The sequence below is a fragment of the Canis aureus genome, chromosome 14 (assembly GCF_053574225.1).
Source record: "Canis aureus isolate CA01 chromosome 14, VMU_Caureus_v.1.0, whole genome shotgun sequence".
Taxonomy (NCBI): Eukaryota; Metazoa; Chordata; class Mammalia; order Carnivora; family Canidae; genus Canis; species Canis aureus.
Window position 1 is genome coordinate 59,585,828 of NC_135624.1, and position 21,501 is coordinate 59,607,328.

Here is a 21,501-nt window from a genome sequence, read left to right on the forward strand (position 1 = left end):
TTCACCAAATATTAACCACCTTTTGTACACTTTTTGTTGCAGTAATAGACACAATGATTCTCCTTATTAGCAAACATTTACTAACAATCTATGTGCTGTGCTTTCAGAATAAGGAATTATATAAAAACAACTTTCTATTCACAGTATGCAATGATTCTAAACCTACCTAGGGATTAAAGCAACGGATGATATTTAAACCAACAAATACCAAAAAAGAATCAACAGGGCTCAACCTAGAACAATTAAATCAAAATAGCTTAGTTGTGGGATCCCAGGTATCATTATTTTTCAAAAGCTTGGATTCTGAATTTCCTCCCGTTTGACAACCACTGATCCAATAGGTACTCAATAAATACTTGTTGTGTTGAATGATGTGCCTTATAACATTCTTAGGGCAATTTGTTTTATGAATACAAAGGGAAAGGTTCATAATTAGCATATTAATTGTCTGCATGTTAATAAAAACTTCTGAAGTGCCTAGAGGTGCTTAAAAACAATTTGTTCTCTGGTAAGTACCTTAAATAATTCTGCAATTTGTTTACAGTGTTAATTTATATTATCTACAAATGAAGACTATTTTTTTAAGTAACTGTAAGTTTCATCCTGCTCTCTCTTTTTAGACGAGATCGGGCGCGTTCAGGGTGGTATGGCCGTAGACCTGCTCTCTCTTTTTAAACCTCAAGTTTTGTTTTGTTTTATTTTGTTTTTCTAACATCTATCTTTACAGATTTCTTTTAATGGCAAGTTTAATGTTTAACAATAGACTCTATTGAACTTCTATATTTCAATAATAGCTTCCTGGAATAATTAGAAGTCATAATATCTCAACCAAAATAACCAAACTATCAAATTATCTGTACTCAGCATCTCTATTTTGCCCTTGTAATTATTAGACCAAAGACTTACATAAAGTTATATGAAAACAAAGCTCAGTTTTGCCACAGATTTGTCAGAAGAGCTTTCAAGAAGTAGATATTTTGACATAAAAGATTTTCTTTAAACTGTCACTGAGCTGGAGTAAATCAGAACCACATACACATTTGTTTATATAATTTTACATATTATATATATTACTTATATATAAACATATATAATGTTTGTAAATAAGAAAGCTCATGACAAAAATAGTAGAAAGGAATAGGGATTAGGCTGGCGAAGGTCACAGGTAGAGGCTGTAGAAAGCCTTGTAGAGGTCTAGAGAGTCACAATGCACCAGGCATGCCATGTGCATTCATCCTATATGCCTTCCTTATCACACACTAAATGAACTGATACAATTTCTCTTCACTCAATGAACTGATACAATTTCTCTTCACTAACTTAAATTTAACATTTCTGTAACAATATTTCTGTATTCATTAAAGTGAAGATAATCATATTCTCTATTCTATTCTTGTACCAATGGTTTAAAATATAGTACTAATTATGTTATTTTGAAATGACATGTCTCACTATTAGAATGTCCATGCTATGAAAGTAAGAAGCATTCAATCCCATTAAAAAAGCAAACCCTACAGGTCACCAAGTTTAGAAAAATCTATTTTAGTGAGTCATAACAAAAAGAGGTTACACAATACACCTAGTACTTTTGCAAAAAGTGGTTCCAGTGTGATATTTTGAACAGAAAAATCAGTTTCACCTTTTCATACATTGCTTAAATGTTTTTTATATTATTCAAATTTAAAGAACTAAAAGTCACTACTATATTATTGTACACATATATACACATTTATATATGTCATATGCATTTATATATACATGAAAATGCATATAAATATAATATATACATAAATATGTGTAAGCTATAATTTAGATATGGTCAATAAAATACTGATGCCTTTTTACTATATCTAGTCTACATACTCTTATCAAGTATCTATATTTTGAAGCTAATGTCCATCTTGTCAGGTCAGATGGAAAAATGTACATTAGAGGTCATATCACCCCTAAGGATGGCTCAACTGGCCAGAACATGTAGGCTGAAGCTCAATGGATAGGAATGATTGCTTATTATTCAAAGGAAGCTGTAGGACAAGTAGTTAATCAGCACCACCTTAAAGATATATATACCTAATGAAATCTCTAACATGAAAAAAGATATATATATATATGTATATATATATATATATACATATATATATATATATGTGTGTGTATATTCCTATTATTTTTTGGTCCACAAATGGCCATTTTAATGAAGAAAACCATGATAATTTACAAATAAATCACTTTTTGGGCCAGAGCCAGGAGGGTTGAGGGCAGAAAGGAGGTGGAGGCCGTTGGGAGTCTGGGGCCATGAGCTCAGCACCTTCACAACCAATCCTACCCAGGCTCTCATAGGCTGGGCAAGCCCCAGAGGACCCTGGCCCTTGCCCCTTGACTCCCACTACTCATTTTCTAGTGGGAAGTTCTTGGGTTAACTTCAGGACAGAAGGTGGAGAGGGAAGGAATATTTATATATTCTTCATGTTAGAAATTTATATATATATATATATATAATTAGATTATATATATATATTATATAATTATATATTAAAATTAGATTTCAAGTCTTTTGATATGGAACAAACCATATCAAACCTCCAGGGACCAGAGGAACACCTACTAGCATGACCTCCTAGGCCTCCAGTCAATGGTGTCCACATTTTCAGAAGACTGCTGCACCAAACTTTGCCCCTAAAATCCTCACTTGAAAGCCATCAGGGAGTTCAGGACTTTTAAGCAGTAGCTCCCTACTCTCTCAGATAGAACCACACCAATAAATTTGTGTCTATCTTTCTTCACTTCAAAAGCTTAGTGTAAGTTTTTATTGGCTTGTTGTGCATCTGGTGGATGAACTCTCCCTTCAGTTCAGTTATAATCTTCTAAAAGCTCAACTTCTTCCTCAGATAGTAAATAAGAAATAGATGTTGTGGGCATTATATAGGTAGGACATACTATAAACTGATATTTGACCTCAAAAACTGGCAAATAGGTAGGTAATAGGAAAAGTTTTCTACTAAAACCACTAAAAATGCATTTTTTTTCACCTCTATCTCAACCTCATTCCCCCTTTTTTTCTTTCTTATCTCTCACTTTTCTGACATTGTAAAGATATATTATTTCATAAGTTATCTGATAAGACAAAATTCATCTTAAACAATTTTTATCCTTTAACTTCAAAATTATATGGTTTATTTCACAAATGAATAAAATCAAAGTGATACTGATTTAAAATAGTTTCATTTAAGCTCTGTAGTAATTGACCCGAGTGGCCAATTGGTCCAGACTTTATCAATATATACCAACTTCCCTAATTTTTATCCACTCTTCCAACTTAGGACCAACTAGAAGAAGTCAAACATGCTACTCTAATCAATCCCACAGGATGTTCTATTTCTAGTTAGACCGCTTCCATCTACCACATGACAATAACTTCCAATCGTGGCAAAACTAAAGCCTTTCCTTCTTTTCATTACAAAGCATTTACACTCCTCTGCCTGTCTTTGGGTTTCTGCCAGATGCAAGTGATGGTGGTTGATTCCCTTGCTATAGCAATCTCTTAATAAATAGTCTTTGCTTGTTCTCATTTGGGTGTTTTTTGTTTATTTCCACAGAAGAAATAATCTTTACTAGTTCAATAAAGGAAAATTACATAGATTTATCTTTGCAATCAACTGGCATCTTAGTTCTGTTCTGACACAATAATAGTGTTGATATACAAAATACTGAATCATGTGTTGCTTTCTTCTGTGTGATGATGCCATCACTGAGCAAACATCAATTACCTCCATTTGTAGAAGCCTAAAGTAACCACTGAGCTCTTCTATCCCAGTCATTTCACTGCTGAAACAGGTCTATCTCTAAAGCTTATTTGAGGGGAGTGTGTGACTCTCATGACTAACCTGTCTGTGCTTAACTATTTGCAGTTTTGAGAGAGGTAGAGAGTTAAAAGTAAGGACAGATTGTGAAAAAAGTGATGTTAATTTTGCCAGCTTAAAAAAATGTTTTAAGCACAGCTCTGATAGTAACATTTGCTTTAAACAGCCATTTGTCTTAATGAAAAAATAATATCATTTTAAAACAAGTGGGTCTGATATTTCCCACACATTTCTTCTCCCTTCCCTTATATTCCCTTTCACTAATATCAGAAAGGGAGACAGAACATAAAGACTCCTAACTCTGGGAAACGAACTAGGGGTGGTGGAAGGGGAGGAGGGCGGGGGGTGGAGGTGAATGGGTGATGGCACTAAGGGGGGCACTTGACGGGATGAGCACTGGGTGTTATTCTGTATGTTGGCAAATTGAACACCAATAAAAAATAAATTTATTATAAAAAAATAAAATAAAAACAAGTGGGTCAAAAAGAGGAAACTAATCAAAGAATAAGCATATGTAAGTTCTGATTTATTTAGCTCCCTCCATTATGGCTGTTGAATATTGTTTCAGAGTTGAATCACTATATCAGCATTAAACTTACAAGGTAGAGATAAAGGTAAAATTAACAATTGCATCCCATGCAAAACAAATATTACTAAAAAGTAAACAAAACTTGACACTTCTAATAATATATCTTTACTATATGAAGAACTAAGATCCCATTAATTTAAATAGGTAAAGAGCATGTATATATAATTTATGAAACTGGTAATAAAGTAGCTGATGGGGGATCCCTGGGTGGCTCAGCAGTTTGGTGCCTGCCTTTGGCCCAGGGTGCAATCCTGGGGGTCCCGGGATTGAGTCCTGCATCGGGCTCCCAGCATGGAGCCTGCTTCTCCCTCTGCCTGTGTCTCTACCTCTCTCTCTCTCTATGTCTATCATGAATAAATAAATAAAATCTTAAAAAAATAAAAAAAAAATAAAGTAGCCGATGCCTACAGTTATTGTATATATATTAATAAACATATTAAATTTCAAAAATAAATGCAATTAAAAATACAGAACTATTGTTTTCCTGTTAAATTAGCAGACTGGCTAGTTTGTGAACCACCAGGAAATGTCACACACTGATGGAAGGAATGGTAATTTGTACAATGATTCAGGAGGGCCATTTGTCACTATGTATCAACAATCTTAAAAATATTCATATTCTTATGAATCAATCCTTATTTTGAATTATACAAATACATTCTATGGACATCAAAGACAGATATAGTAACTCCTCTCCTCATAACAATAAAAACAGAAAAGAAACAAATAATACCAAAGGAAAAGCATATGGAAAAAGTTAGACATTAGAGTATCAAAGATCTACTAAAATTTACTTTTAAAATGCTTTTAATCACACAAGGAAATTTTATATTTTTATATTGTCAAGGAAAATAGCAAATAAAACTATAAGTTATGAATTAAACCTTATATATAAAAAGATCTTAATACGTGTGCAAAACATGAATATTGATTGCTTCTGGTGGATAAATATGATTTTCTTTCTGTATTTTGTCTTCCATATTCTCTATAGTTTTTAATCAGAAAATTAAGAAATGCAAATATAAATAAAATATCAGCTAGTAAGATATTAGGACAATCATCTTAACTGTGCCCACTATGTAAAGTGCAGTGCTAAATGTAGACTGAAATTTATAGAAAAGGCTGACAGCAAGAGACCTTGGGAATGTCAAAATAATGATATCTAAGGATGCTCATCTAAGGAAATGGACATTAATCTAAAGTTGAAGACATGTTGGAACATAGCTAAAGCAATCCAGCAATTTGCATATTTGATGTCTAAGGAATTATAATATAATGGGTGGGCAGATGGAAGCAGGATTGATAGTGATTTCCACTTCAGGATATATGATGTACTGAGATGATCCTCTGATAGACTTCCAAACTGAGTTACTTAGGAGTCCTCTAAGAGCGAGGGTTTTCAAAGGATTGGAGACATAGCAGCAGGATTCAATCACCCTGGTACTGGGAAATGATGGAAACAAAGGGCCAAACTACACAGGTTGCAGCCAGAAAGATGAGATGTACGTAGGATTTTACATCTCAATTTCTGGGATCAACATTTAGAAGCCTCAGAGCTTGGGCAGAAAAACACTGGATGGTAAAATAGACATTCAAAATATCAGAGAGGAAGACGGTTGGGGATGATAAAATAGATGAAGGGGATTAAGAGGTACAAACATCCAGTTATAAAATAAATGTCATGAGGATGAAATAAATGCACAGCATAGGGAATGTAGTCAAAAATATTGTATGGTGAACATGAACATTGTGAACATTTCATAATATATATAGTTGTTGGTTTACTATATTGTGTACCTGACACTAGTATAATAGTGTGTGGCAGGCACATCAATGACACTTCGATTAAAAATAAATAAATATTAAATAAAAAGGAATGCTACATTGGTTAATATCCAGCAACCAAAGGTTTAAATTAATTTTCAAATGATGAAAAAATACAAGCATTTGGCGTCAAAAGATCTATAATGACTATATTATAAAACTACAAAGAAAAAGTATTTTCCCATTGGAGCTAGAGAGTGATGGTACAAATAGCACAGGTTTGAAATGATCAACTATAGATTTTTAGGGTTCCAGGAAAGCCTGGGTTTATGCTGTCCCATGATATTACAAATGGCTAGAGAAGAGATAAATCTAGAAGACCACAATATGTACATTTGAAATAGCTGGAATAGGACTAGATCAGAGAGTCAGATAGTGACATCAAAATAAATCAAGAGGTCCTTATGTACTAGAAAACATGTAAGTCATACAAATGTAGAATTCTGATTTATCATATATTTGTCTTATCAAAATTTATATATAAACAATGGTCAATATCACTTATGTACATACTGAATTCATGCTGATTTGAGGATAACTTATTGGATTTTTACATCATCTTTGGCATGATGAGACAGAAATTAGTCATTTGCATGGTAAATTTCATCTTAAAAGTTTTCTGAGGAAGACTGGACCTATAGATTGACATTCTGGCAATTACACTGTTAAAAATTTTAGGAAAATCAGAATAATTTTACAGATTTAATATCTACACTGCTTAAATATTTGTGCTGAACTTGGTATTCTTAGAAAAGTAGTATGTTATTGGCATATGAAGATCTCTCAAACAACTTTAGCAGTGAGGATTTGTGGTAAGGATTCTAGAAGGCTAAGAAAAAAATAATATTAACATATACAATTTTTCACTTAATTTTATATTCCTACATATTTTTAAAGATGTTTGCTCAAATATTTGCTCTATGATTGGCTGTATGATTACCTTTACATTCTTACCTGTACTATTTCTCCGTATTTTGTACCAGGTATCTCTTTGTATTAAACAGTCAAAATATTAAACAATTAAAATACTAAAGCAAAGTTACATGACTTCAGTTGAAACTCAGCATATATTTTTTTAATGTTGGCACACTGTATATATTATCTATTGGTTTAAACAATGCCTATCAAATTTGCTTCAAGAAAATCAATGAAACAGGCATAGAAATGTCAAAGCAGCAGTAGGATTTCCAGATGTCAGAAGCATGGAGAGCTCTGGGAGGGGAGAGAAGAGGTGTTTGTGAGATACATGAGAATATTTGAATCCTATGGAATGTTCAGTCTGGAGGGACCCTGAAAAGGAATTATATTGTTGGTCTAAGAACCTAAAAAAAAACATCTTTCCTTCACTAATCACCACAAACAGGTCCCACTTTGCCACCTTGACATCTTGTCTTTCAAGATGTATGTGGTGGTGTGAAGAGGAGACAAAAACAAACAACCTGTGATGAAGTTTAACCCATCTTTCTCCTTTAGATCTACCTTAACTCAAGAGAACTCAATAATGACCATGATGGAGATGTGGAATCCAATGCCAGACCATAAGAATGGGAAGAAAAGATAACAGGTCATTAAAAAAATAAACAAATGAAAGAGTGATTTAAAGAGCAGAATCCCCAAAATAAGCATTAAAATTCACTGACATTGTTATGTGGTATTGATGGCTTCAAGAGAGTAGAGAAATGCCTGTAGACTATTAAGAGCAAATGCATGCCAAGATCTAAGAGAACACTGCCATTTTTCTGTAAGATTAAAAAGTCAGGGGAGTAAGAAATAATGAGAAGCAAGAAGTGAGCTAAAGCAAAAAGATTTTTTGGTAAGCAAGATAATTAGAATATAATATGTTTTGTAGCACTAAAACTATCACAGACATCAGATATATCTAACCTCAATTCCTCCCATAGCACAATAAAAAAATGCGGCTGTTTGAAACTCAGTTGCTAATCCATTAGAAACATTTCTTTCTTTGCAGGTTTATGCAAGTTTTTAAAAAGAGCACAGATCTTAAACAAATGTGGTTTTTAGCCGGTGCTTAAAATCATTTGGAACATTTTATTGTCATTTGCTTCATTTCTCAGCAATGGATATACTCTCAGACATGGCTCAGGAAATTAACTGAGTTTTTGTTGAATAGACGGTCTATCCTTTGGCTTAGGGCAGTGCTATTGATTTTTCTCTGTAGAGCTGGGTATCAGGTTCCTGTGAAAGCCTGTGTGGGCTCAGGGAGATGTGGTAAGATTCCCAGAAACCTAGCAGTCTTCTATTAGAGCCATGTGTCTCCTGGCATGCCAGCATGTTCTCTTTCATATCTTATTGATACTGAGCTTCAGGCAAATGGAATTTCAGACAAAAAGCATATTTTGCCCTTGTAGTTAGGCTTTTGACCTGCCCTATGCTTCATACTTGATGAAATCTGAGAATCTTTAGATTCTTTGCTGTAATCTTTTTTTTTTTTTTTTTTTAGTTTTGCAAATCAATGATATTAGCTTATCTTGGTAACATAGAGTTTTCCTTCTAAATGTTTGCCTCAATATAACTTCCTGAGAATGGCAGTGATGTTTCTGTGTTTGATCTGTGAGAAGTCACAGGTGGGATATTCAATAATGTTGAGCAATTGAACCGGTAACCCTCTTGGGTTCAGTTTCCTAGGACGATTTACTTCCCACAGTGGGCAATTAGTTGTTGCTATGCTCCTAGTCTTTTTGGCACTGCTCTGCCCTGATCCCCATTTGTCAGTTATTAATAAATTATGATCTTCTCTCTAATTATCTTTGATTCAGAGCCTTTGAAGAAAAAAGCATGTAATCATGAGAAAATAGAAGGAATAACAACTCTCAGATATTAAATCAATACACATGCCTGGATTTATCACAGTTTCATAAAGTCACATCTACTGTTAATTCATAAACCACTGAGATTTGCTTTTAATGAGAGCTTTCCTAAAATCAGTGATTGCATGTGTGATTATAAATATTTTGCTATTTATCATTATTTTAAGACAAAATAGTATTAGATAAAATATTTTCATATAATACTTTTTCTTACCAAAATTTACCAAGTTCCAAAACTATATGGCCCTTGTTATGTTAGAAATGCTAAAACACAACGTATTCATGATACCTCTGATCTGAAGAGAATCAGGAGAGAAATACAAACCTACACTATCATTAATAAAAACTATTGCTACTTGATGTTACCAGGTACATCATCATATTAGCATCACCATATCTAAAGGGCAAGTAAATAATATAAGCTGACGAAGATTTGTTTTTTTTTAAAGATTTATTAATTTATTTGCACATGCAAAAGAGAGAGAGCAAGCATGCGCCAGGTTGGGGAGAAGGACAAAGGGGGAGGGAGAGAATCTTAAGCCCTGTGAGCACAGAGCCTGACACAGGGATCAATCTCATGACCCTAAAATCTGAGCCAAAATCAAGAGTTGGATGCTTAACCAATTGACCCTCCCAGGCACCCCATCTGATGAAGATTTTTTTTTTATTTTTTTTATTTATGATAGTCACACAGAGAGAGAGAGAGAGAGAGAGGCAGAGACACAGGCAGAGGGAGAAGCAGGCTTCATGCACCGGGAGCCCGACGTGGGACTCGATCCTGAGTCTCCAGGATCGCGTTTGGGCCAAAGGCAGGCGCTAAACCGCTGCGCCACCCAGGGATCCCCTGATGAAGATTTCTTAACTCCTATGTAATACTTCTTTGAAATCACTGTATTTATTTTGTGATGGCACAAAATATTTCAGTAATTGGGAAGAAAGTGTACTTATGGATTAGGTACTGTATTAGACTTATGTCGGTGTTGCGAACAGTTCTCATTTTCTAAACTACCAACATTAGTTTGATTAATAAGGACAAAGCACTTCAAATGGAGATTGATGCACTGTTTAGTTTTAATTCAATAATTTATGAGGTATTCATTCAATTAGGTTATGTGGGAGAGCCACAGAAGTCTTTATCTTCTAAATAGTCACTGAAGAAGAAAGAAGATATTTACTCAATATACTATCATTTGTGGTTGAAAGTTTAAATTTCATGAGAAATATTGATACCTTGCTCTAAGACTTTAGCCAAAGGAAAAAAGGTTTTGGCTAAGGGAATTAAGGAAGATTTTGTGATAGAAAATAGTGGTTAATGTGCATATTGACGTGGGTAGGTTTAAATATTGAGACATGAAATGAAGTATAAGAAAAAAAGGCACAGAGAGAGATCCTCTTTCTGCATTCTTAGTTCATGTGCTTAGTTCATGTACCCTGTCTTCAGATTCAGGTGTGGACTCCTACTCTGCTGGGCCACGCAGTGGAATTTCTCCATTCTCTTCTTAAGGTCCCAGTGCTATTGATTGACTTAGTCTGTGGAGCCAGCTTTTAGGTTCCTATCAGAGCCTGTACCGTATGAGCTCTGAGAGTGAAAGGCAAGAGCTGTAAAGTCAGAGCTGGGCTCACTACAGTGACCATTCCTGCTTCAGTGATCCAATAACTGTCCAGTCTCCTGACACTTAATGGGTCACTCTTCAATCTCCTTTGATGGATCTTTCTCCTTCACTCTATCTCTCAATGTCACTGTTGCTGGGCTCCCCCAGATAACCTCATTTTGGTGAGTAACTTTAAATACCGTATTTGTGCCACAACACTCTTCAATCATATGCCTCCAATTGCATAGCAGACACTATTTTAGCACCTAGATCAATAAGTCTCTGTACTTTAGGGTTTGTTTTTTTTTTATATATATCTGGAACTTTTCATCCATATGATTTATAATTATCTTTTAGAATAAGCCACTTTAAATTTAGCCTCTGTCATATGTGACTAAAGGAGTCCAGGTCAAAAATGCATAGTGGTAATGCTGAAAGGGTAGTCTGCAGTATATTTTCAAGAGTTCTGAACTCCAGTTTGATTCTTCCAGCAATAAAGTCACTGGGTATTTACTGGGAATCTACACTATAATCCGTACATTCAAGATGAGCACCAATCTATTGAAGAGACATATAAAATGATGAACTAAAACTACTTCAGTTGGAAAAAAAAAAAGTTTTGAGGAAACAGAGAGGTGAAATTAACCAATCATCACAAATCAGGAATGGTCATAAATTGGTGACATTGAATGTGTGTAGTTCTAGAATAAATCATTTATCTAGCACTATTTTTCAGTGAAGGACTGAGGGACAATTCATTAAAATCCAGTTTATTTTTTATTTACTGTAGTGTCAAAATATCACCGACAGTACTTTCTAGGAGAGGCTTTATTTATATATTGACCAGTTTTGAAAGTTTTATTTATTTATTTTTTGGAAAGTTTTTTTTTTTTAAATATTTTATTTATTTATTCATGAGAGACAGAGAGAGAGAGAGAGAGAGAGAGAGAGGCAGAGGGAGAAGCAGGCTCCATGCAAGCCTGATGTGGGACTCGATCCCAGGACTCCAGGATCACACCCTGGGCCGAAGGCAGGAACTAAACTGCTGAGCCACCCAGGGATCCCCCTAAAGGTTTTAAATAATAATAATTAATATTATTATTTTGGAGGCAGAGAATCAGTGACTTTGTATACAAGAGTTCAGAGTTTCACCAAAATCTACAGTTTAATGCTTATGTATCATAATGCACTTATATAGTGAAGAACAGAAACCCTAAGGTCAGATCTGGGTTCAAGCCCCAGACTTTCACTAACTGTGTACAGTAATTTGTGTTCTAGATATTTTCTCCGAGGAGGAGAAATCATGCACAGATAAGAATCCTTGCCATCTTGGATCTACAGACAAAAAAAAACTAACAGGAGAAATTTATACTTAGTATATAAATAAAACACTACAATTAAGTGTTATGAAGAGGTAAATCAAGGTAAGAGAGATCTGATAGGCAGTGGAAGGAATCACAGGCCCTCATTTCAGTAAGCTCAATTGAGAGGATAGAATTTTGCAATGATGTGAAAGCAGGAGGAAGCTATGTGCCTCTCTGGAACATGGGAGTTTTAGGCAGCCAGAAGAGCCAATACAAAAGGCTCAAGTCTGAACTATTTTTACAATGATCAAGAAACTGCAAGAAGATAATTTTATCAAGCATAATTGAAAGATAGAACTATTAATGAGATATGGTGTTGTGAAATATTACATGTAAAAACCCTTGGAACAATACCTGGGAGGCAGTATGTAATTCATGCTAGACCATATTGTACTTATTATGAACATTATTATGTTATTTCCATTAGGCAAAGAGGGTTCTCTGAAGGTTTTAGAATACTTCATACCTTTTAAAAACCATTCACTAGAGAAGCTATTATGCTTTGATATAAAAAAGTAGGCAGAGCTCTGGCACTTGTCTGAATTAAATAATTACATTAAAAAAATTACATTCAAAATGCCTGCATAATGATTTTATTTGGCTCCAAATAAGTTTGAAGAAAAGTTCCTAAGTACAGTGGATTTTACCATCAAACTATTGTTTTTCTTAACATAAGAATTGTGGTGGCATGTAATAAGAAGTCAGATTTTTCTTGAATTAATGCATCAGACCATCATTGTGGTCCAAAGGAAAACAAAAGTTACCATGAGGGAGGGATTCCAGTTTAAATCCTTGTCTTTATCCATAACTGTTGCGATTCTGCTTACAAAATTCTGTCCATTGATCTGACTACTAAATTAAAGTGGAAATACCTTGAGAAAAAGACATTATCTTCTGATTCCACATGCCCGGGACTTATCTTGATATTTGATGTGCAATAGATGTTCAATAAATGTTTGGATTATTTGAAGAATAAGTCAGTTATAACATATTATTATTAAGAGATTTGAAAAAATTACAAAAGGCTAAATTTTAATATTATTATTATTATTTTTAAAGACTATTCATGAGAGACAGAGAGACAGAGACAGAGACAGAGACAGAGGAAGAGGCAGGCTCCATGCAGGGAGTCCGATGTGGGACTCAATCCCAGGACTGCAGGATCATGCCCTGGGCCGAAGGCAGGCGCTAAACCGCTGAGTCACCCAGGGATCCCCCTAAATTTTAATATTATTTTTAAGTAAAAAACCCTAAAGCAGCATTTTATATAAATCTACTCTTTTTCCTTTACATTTTTAACGTGGCCTCAGTGTCTTAATTTTGATAGGTTAGCCTTTAAGTACACTATCCGTTGAAAAATTTTCAGCTCAGAAACTATGAGACAGGGCAGCCCTGGTAGCTCAGCAGTTTAGTGCCACCTTCAGCCCAGGGCATGACCCTGGAGACCCGGGACCGAGTCCCACATCAGGCTCCCTGCATGAAGCCTGCTTCTCCTTCTACCTGTGTCTCTGCCTCTGTCTCTGTGTGTGTCTCTCATGAATAAATAAATAAAATCTTAAAAAAAAAAAGAAAAAGAAGAAACTATGAGACATTTCAAGTGAATTGAGTTTTGGTTGCTTCATTCACAAAGAGGAAAATAGGATTTAGCAGTTATATGTCCAACCATGGGATTTGAACATGAACAGGCCAAACAAGGGAAGACCTTTGCCCAGAAAATAATCTTTTTCACAGCCATTAAGCCACCCCTCAGACTAACCTTATCATTTTAGGAGCATCATAACATTAAAGTCATTTCTGAATAGCCTTAAAATTGCATCAAAGGCTAAGCAGCTTGAGGAAATTCTTCCACTTTTTATTCCACCTCATAGGTTTTTTAAAATTTTATTTTCCACTTTTAAAACTGGTGACAGATTTAACTTATTTTAAGCATCCAACTCTTGTTTGGGGCTCAGATTGTGGGATGGAGCCTCCTGTGGGCTCCACACTGTGTGGAGTCTGCTTGAGATTCTTTCTCTCTGTTCCTCTCCTCCTATTTTCAATCTCACTCTCTCTCTCTCTCAAATAAAAATGTTTAAAAATGATTTAAAAATAAATAAATTCACAAGCTTTATATCAGGTTGAGAAATAACCAGTAATTAAGGATTAGGCCCCAAGTTTGAAATGGAGACAGAGAAAAAAAGTAACAATGTAATCAGTGATCATCTTCAAAGGAAAGGAAAACAGGAGAAGAAGATTGTAAAAGTCTTTCTCAAACATGTAACTGGGAGTATGGGCATGACCACCATTAATGGAAAAGTTAGTTTATTAAATAATTTATATCTATGTAGTAGTATTAAATCTATGTAGTAGTATCTATAAGGGGAAAATAATAAAATTAGTTTATTATAAGAAAGCAATGTGCATTGTCATTTCTGATTAAAGGGGGAAATTTTAAAAAACAATTACAACATACTGCACAAATCAGGAGGTTTAATTTATACTCATCCTAGAGTAATTGGCTCATAGTTTGCTGAGGACATATCAATTTTTTTGTAGTCCAATAAAAAAAACATTTCAAATTAATGATAGAGGAAGTGAAAAGGAGAATCTAAACCCTGCAGAAAATGCTCTATGGAATATTTAGCACCTCTAAAGGAAGATCACACAAAACGTAAGATTGATAGAATCCTAAGATGCTATAATTCTGTTTTTTAAATGAAACTTTTTCACTTAAGATGGATATCTGCCTACATTATTTTAAATTATATTTAGGTAGGAAGACTCCAAAAGGTTCTGTATAATCAATTTTAGCCTAAAGAGATTAGAAAGTATGTGGATCCTGGGGTGGCTCAGCGGTTTAGCATCTGCCTTTGGCCCAGGGCTTGATCCTGGAGTCCCAGGATCGAGTCCCGTGTCAGGCTCCTGGCATGGAGCCTGCTTCTCTCTCTGCCTCTCTCTCTCTATGTTTATCATGAATAAATGAATAAAATCTTTTTTAAAAAAAGTCTCTCTATCTGATTTATCTTTCATTTATTTTAGAACAAAAAAAAGTTCATTTTTTTCTTTGAAATAGATTAGTTCCATAGTATTCATATTTTTGATTTGGTGTGAATAAAAACACAAATTATCAGTGAATATGTATCTTTAAGACATATTTTCTCCTAAATAATATAAATTGCCAATAAATATTGCATTCAAATAATATTAATATTTCTGCAACATGGAAAAATTAGTTTATCTATACAACCACTGACAAGTAAAATTATTTGTAATCAAAATACATTTTACCTAGGAGCACATATCTGGTTCTTAATAAACTCAACAGATTAAAAAGTGATAAAATAGTTCAGAGTTAAGAGGATAGTCTAAATTTCATTGTATTTTTGTGTGTGTTAGTAATATTTTGGCAAGGAAAGGAGGGAAAAACATATGTAATTCAATGTCTTCCGACCAATTCTATAGTAGACTTTTTTCAACAACTTGTCAGTACTCATATATAACTTCCCAAATACTATTAGGTTTCAGCTACATTTCTTCATTTAATTTTTCTTTTATTTGATAAATCTTTACTGAGTTAATTCAGGACACTGTAGGTATTATGTGATAGGCACACTTCCCCTAGTTCAGACACAAATTGTGAAGCTCATTGTCTTGAATGAGATAGGAAAAGACTTTCAAAAATCATTTCATTTAGCTTTTGAGTACATATATTTATATAAAACATCTTAAAATAACTTATCTATGAAAAGTAGAATAAGATGTCCACAGATGTTTTTATCATAAGACAAATACCCCCCGAAATTCAAGAATGTGCATTCAACAAAATGAAGTAATGAAAATTTCATGCAAAGAAATCTGCTGGTAATAAAATGCAAATCTCAGATTTTGGGGAGTAAAATTTATTTTCCTTTAAATTAAAAATTCATAATCTCTGCACAGTAAGTTGTGTTATAAAATTAAATCAAGACAAAATGTAATATGAATAAAAATGTACAAATTAATAAGGTGTCTCAGGTTTAGTTATGCTGAAAATTAAGTTTTGGGTGTAGTTGTGATTCTCCTATAACTGATAAATTATATTAAAATTTAATTATTCTTACACAGGAAATCCAGGTACATATAGAAGTCATGTAGTGCACATGTGTGGGTGTGCCACATCCTAAAGCATTACTATCTATCCTTCAGTTACCAAGTAATAGGTTATATGAATCTTTTCTCAAACATTTTGTCTAATGCTACAGATGCAACAAAGTAAACTGTTTTTAAGTCAGTTTTGTATATAGATTGGGGAGGAAACATTTTTGAGAACAAGGTCTCATTCACATGCAAGTAAGCAAGAATTCATAGCTGAATGTAGTCAGTAAATTCACATTAAAATATGAAGGTTAAATAAATATAGTGTGACTAAGTATATAATAAGATACATTATATATTTGATTTGTCCTTTAATAAACCCTTAAACACACAAATTTATTGGATTTTAGCTCTTAAATCATTCATCTGGTTTTATTCACTTCCTCTAGGTGTGGACCCAACGAATACAGTATCTTCTTATGATCTGCATGTCCCTAACTATAACTAACACTTCTGGATTTTTGGAAAGGAAGAAGACAACTCTTATCCAAGTTAGAAGTAAAGAAATGTTATAAACAAGCTCTGAAACTGTATCATAGTTATCTACCCTTTTGAGGTAGAAAAGACTCATATGATGCGGTGGTTTTCTTAATAGCTATCAAACACTCAGTTATCTTATGTAATCAAAATCTGAGCAAAGTTGTTATGACAAAATTTATATCTTCCAGGAAGCAGGGACACAGCATTCTTCTCCGGTGACTTCAGAAAGAAAAGAACTGTGGGGCACCAGCTATCCAGCCTTCTGGTCAAATAGGGCTAGTTGTCCTCAATAGAACACAGACTGCTTCCTACCCAGAAATTCTGAAAATGTGTAACTGCTAATCTAACATTAAAAGTAAGCAATGGATTTCTATATATACTCTTAAGGAAATTTTGTACATTCCTGAATAAACAGGAGCTAGAAGAAAATGAATGTTCAGATACAAAAAGAAAGGATGTTCAAATGAATATTTTCAACAATGTTTTACGAATATAGATTGCTGTAACTTAAGGATATAGTCATAAATCTTTTCAGAATACAATATTCAGTATATTGAAAAGTGCCCAATTCTGTATATTTATGAGTTGAATATGTGCTGAAGAGTCAAAAATAAATAAGTAGAACAGGAAGAAAATCAATATGAATATTGATTTTCTGACTTTTTTTGGACCTAACACTACAATTTCACATCTTTAGGCAAGTCTAAATATTTCCATGAAGACTTTCATCAAATTTTCTGCAATAGTCTCATTCCAAAACATTTTCAAATGGACAGCTCTAATTACTGAATATCCTTTCAAACAATGGCCTGGATAAAAAAAATGGAAATATGTCTGTTGTAGGTTGATGTGTTGATGTATTTACTCACTGTGTTTTAAAATTTTTTTTTTCAGAGGGTTGATTATGCTCAGCTCAGCATCAGGAAATACTTTCTACAAAAGTTGTTGTTGGGCCTCTACCTCCTTTATTTTTGTTCAAAATGAAAAATGCAGATGTGTAACACACATGTTAATGTATCTATTGATACAACATTCAGTAAAATTCACTTTCAATCAGTACACACTATTGATGTATTCAGGTTGAAATCATTCAGAAGCTGAAAATAAAAGCAGTCATGTAAGAGGGCTGATTATTTCTCAGAATGTTGGTCTGCCAGAGTGTCTGTATTGTATTCATCACTCTGTTAGGATTGAATGCTGCCTAAGTAGAATTATTAGTTTTATTCCTCTGAATTTACCAGGAAGGCCTTCCCCAACACTAAAATTGAAGCAGACAACCATAAATAATTTTGAGAGAAAAAAATCACATTTAAAATGCTATATCAGAAAAAAGATGGTTAAAGGTAGAATAAATCATAACAAGTTAATAATTAACTCTTGTGAAGTGAGCATATCTGAAAAAAGAGAAATTCTGTACTTAAAAGTTAGCACTTAACATGGACAAGGTAAAGCTTAAAAATACATCATACTTGAGTTTATCTACTGATACATTGCTTGACTGATAGGTTGTGGGATGTGCTTCACAGCCAAATGGCCAGATCAAGGTAAAGAAGAGATCAGGGGCAAAAGTTCAGAATCACAGCTTCCTCTCTTACCTTCCACTGAGGAGGAAGCCAATAACCACTGCCAACAAAATGACTCCCACTGTCACAGACACAGCAATTATAGGAATCTGGCTTTGATCGCTGGATGCTGCAACTGCTGATAGGAGACACAAGAAAGGAAGCCCGAGGTTAAAGAGATCATATGCATTCAAATAAGAGCTGCTTAATAGTCAGTAATCGATGCGTGATTTAAGCAATCCCCCACACTTGGCCGCGATTTCCCCCTCATATCTCTGCTCAGTGGTGTGTAATTGAAAAGACATCTCTAGGAGAAAATATTTACTCTCCAAATGGAAATTTGAAAGAATCACTAAGTCAATGATTATTTCTTTGTCATCATAAAAAATGAATGTAATTGTTTGCATAGTATTTATCTAGGGATCGGGGGTTTGCAAGATAAAATGAAACTTAGTCCTTGAGATCAAACACCTTCATCTAAATAGGTGATGCTAAGTATATGAAATTTGGCATTTTAGAATCCGCATGTGGCTGTTCTCTAGGAAAAAAAAAATCAATATATCAGACAGGGTTTGTGTTCCCCCCCCCCCCCATAGACATAGGTTAAACTCCAAAATGTTGTGGCTATGACTTCAGTGAAGTTAATATAATGTCATTATTCTGAAAGCAAGTTTAAAAACTGTAATTTCAAACAGAATATAAACAGTGAGTATACTTTATGTGTAGCACTACTTTTTGAAAGATATCAAGGCATATATATAGAACTTTGAGAAGCCAGCAGTAAGAGTGGATTCATTTACATAATCTTTCAAATACATGGATTTAGATTAAATATCCTATATTTTAACAGTACAATTACCATAATAAGGGGCAATGGACATGATTAGATAGTTATGCTTCAAAAAGCACAGGGATATTTATTTTGTGCTGATAACTGTATTGTATTAAAATAAGAAACGTATAGAATAAAATAACTTTTACTAATGTTCTCAAGAAATGCTCAATAAGATACTTACTATTGTTTAACAATATAATCATCTTGATAAATTCAGAGTGGCATTAGCTCACCTTCATAACAAATTTTAAGTCATCAAAAGTAATAACAACTATACTTTCCACATTTTGTTTCTTATAACTCCTTACCAGATCTTGGCCTAATCAATAGTTTTGGACATCCAAACACTTCCCTTTCTATTATTGTCACCTCTCCCTTGAGTCTTTCAAAGCAAAACTGGCTTTCTGACTCCTTCTTATACTTTATCTATACTTTCTATGCTTTCGGACCAGTCTTCAAACCAAATATTGACAGTAGCTTCTTCATGTTCAAGAAAGATTATTATTGATGATCAAAATCTATGTACCCTCTCTTTTCTTGGATAATAATAGTTGTAGTTCAATGGCTCTTTATCTTGATTGCTCTCTCCTAATATCTGATGCTGAAGTCTGTGGTAGGGAATTCAATGCTGGTGAGCAGTATAAATGGGGTAAGGCAAAGCTAATTCACTATCCCACTATGCCTTCTCCAAGATTTGCTTTATTAATCTCTAAACTCAGATTACTCATACCATTGCTTTTTCTCAGTTCTTTAATTTTCTTTTTGGCAAGAGGAATGTTCTTAGACTTGGTTCATAATATGTTATTTAATTGGGCTCTAAATGCTATTCCAATTATTTTATTTTGATTCTCTTATTAATTTCCTAACAAAATCACCCCCATCATGAGTTCCTCATTTTCTCAAAACACTAATTCATTACCACTTCTCATGTTTCAGAAATGAAACATTTATCTATAATCTTACAGGTAAAAGAGAGTGATCAAGTCTGAACTCCATGGTTAAATAAAACTGTAAAACTCTATGGTTCTTCAGTTTTCCTTTGCTTTATATAAATCCAAGGTTAAAATCCTTCCTGTCTCTTCAAAGATGTGGCTCCTTCAATGATTTCCCTCCAGGAGAGTATTTCATTTCCTTACAGGCTACTTCTTTGCTACCTCCTAGCCTAAATAGATAATTCTTTTGGGGGGAAACAAATCCTTAAACTTACTGATGTTGGTTCAACTTAAATTTGAAAATAGGTCCAACATTTACTAGGTATATGGGCCAAAGCAAAGTACTTACCCTTATCAAGTCCCATTTCATTAATCTCCAAATAGGAATAATTTTCCTGGATCATTATAATTCTGTTTAGAGATAATATTTAGCAACTATTGCCAGCTTTAAATAAATAGTAGATAATATTTCCACATATAGTTATCTGATCCTCTTTATCACTCTTATTCTTTCCTATTTTTCACCATCTAGACTAACGTATCTAGAACTAGCCTCATTGTCTGATAACTGAGAATGTAAATTCTCTCTGAAACTTCTTTTCTTTGGCCAATGAGTTCTACATGTGATATTCTGGCTACATGCAATAAGTACTTTTGCATTTACTTTACCATGGACGATAATGAGGCATTTAACCCTTCTGAACATAAACTTCAACCTTGAGACTCTGTTCCTCTTGGTTTCTAGGACATCAGATAAGCTGTTTTCCCTTTTTCCCACTCAGAAGTATTACTCTGTCAGTTCTGTTGGCTCCACATTCTCGCCCCACATCTTATGCATGAACAATTTCTGATGAGTGCTGGCTCCTAATCCTCCACATTTCCCTCCTTAGCTCTTCACTCTCTTTCTGTCTTTCTCTTTTCCTTCTTCCTTTTCTTCCTACCTCTCATGTTTACTTCTTTGCATGCAAAGCTGGTAAGTCCCAAATTTATATTTCCAACTCTTATTTCTCTTCAAAGCAACACTCTATTTAAAAAAATGGACTTCTTTCTTTTTATTTGGATTGTTATTTTCATATAAAAACAATATGTTTAAAATCAACCTTTATACCACATCCACCCCCAAGGGCATTAACAAAACCACATCAATAAACAAAGATGCTATAAATCAAACCACAAACCAGACTAATTTTATCTCCTTTCTTCTGGTTTCTTTTAACTGTCACTAAATTTTTCTTAACTCTGACTTGCCCATTAAGTAATAAGCATTTTTGTGTTTCCTCTGTTTTTATACATGAATTAAGTTTTTTCATCCAACACTCATCTATTTGATTCATATCTGCTGACATACGGTTCATTAGTGTTTTAGGTGTTCCCTTTGCCTTCTATGTACTCACATAAATATCTAAAAATATCACTTTGATCATGTTTCTCTGATCAAGAAGTTCATAAACTCTTACTATCTATATAAAAAAAAACCACACCAAATTCTCCAACTAGCATTCAAAAGCCCTTTTAACCAAAT

At 33.9% G+C, this 21,501-nt stretch overlaps 1 protein-coding gene across 5 annotated transcripts in view; it reads right to left on the bottom strand.

Moving 5' to 3' along the window:
- The window catches only part of EPHA5 (EPH receptor A5), a 347,504-nt gene that overhangs the window by 65,178 nt on the left and 260,825 nt on the right, over positions 1-21,501 (bottom strand). For 3 of the 5 annotated variants that reach the window (XM_077848176.1, XM_077848179.1, XM_077848177.1), the window contains exon 8: positions 18,246-18,351. In XM_077848176.1, coding sequence (XP_077704302.1) covers positions 18,246-18,351 — 106 coding nt within the window. The remainder of the gene's footprint in view (positions 1-18,245; positions 18,352-21,501) is intronic. The other 2 variants (XM_077848180.1, XM_077848178.1) reach the window with 1 other exon arrangement.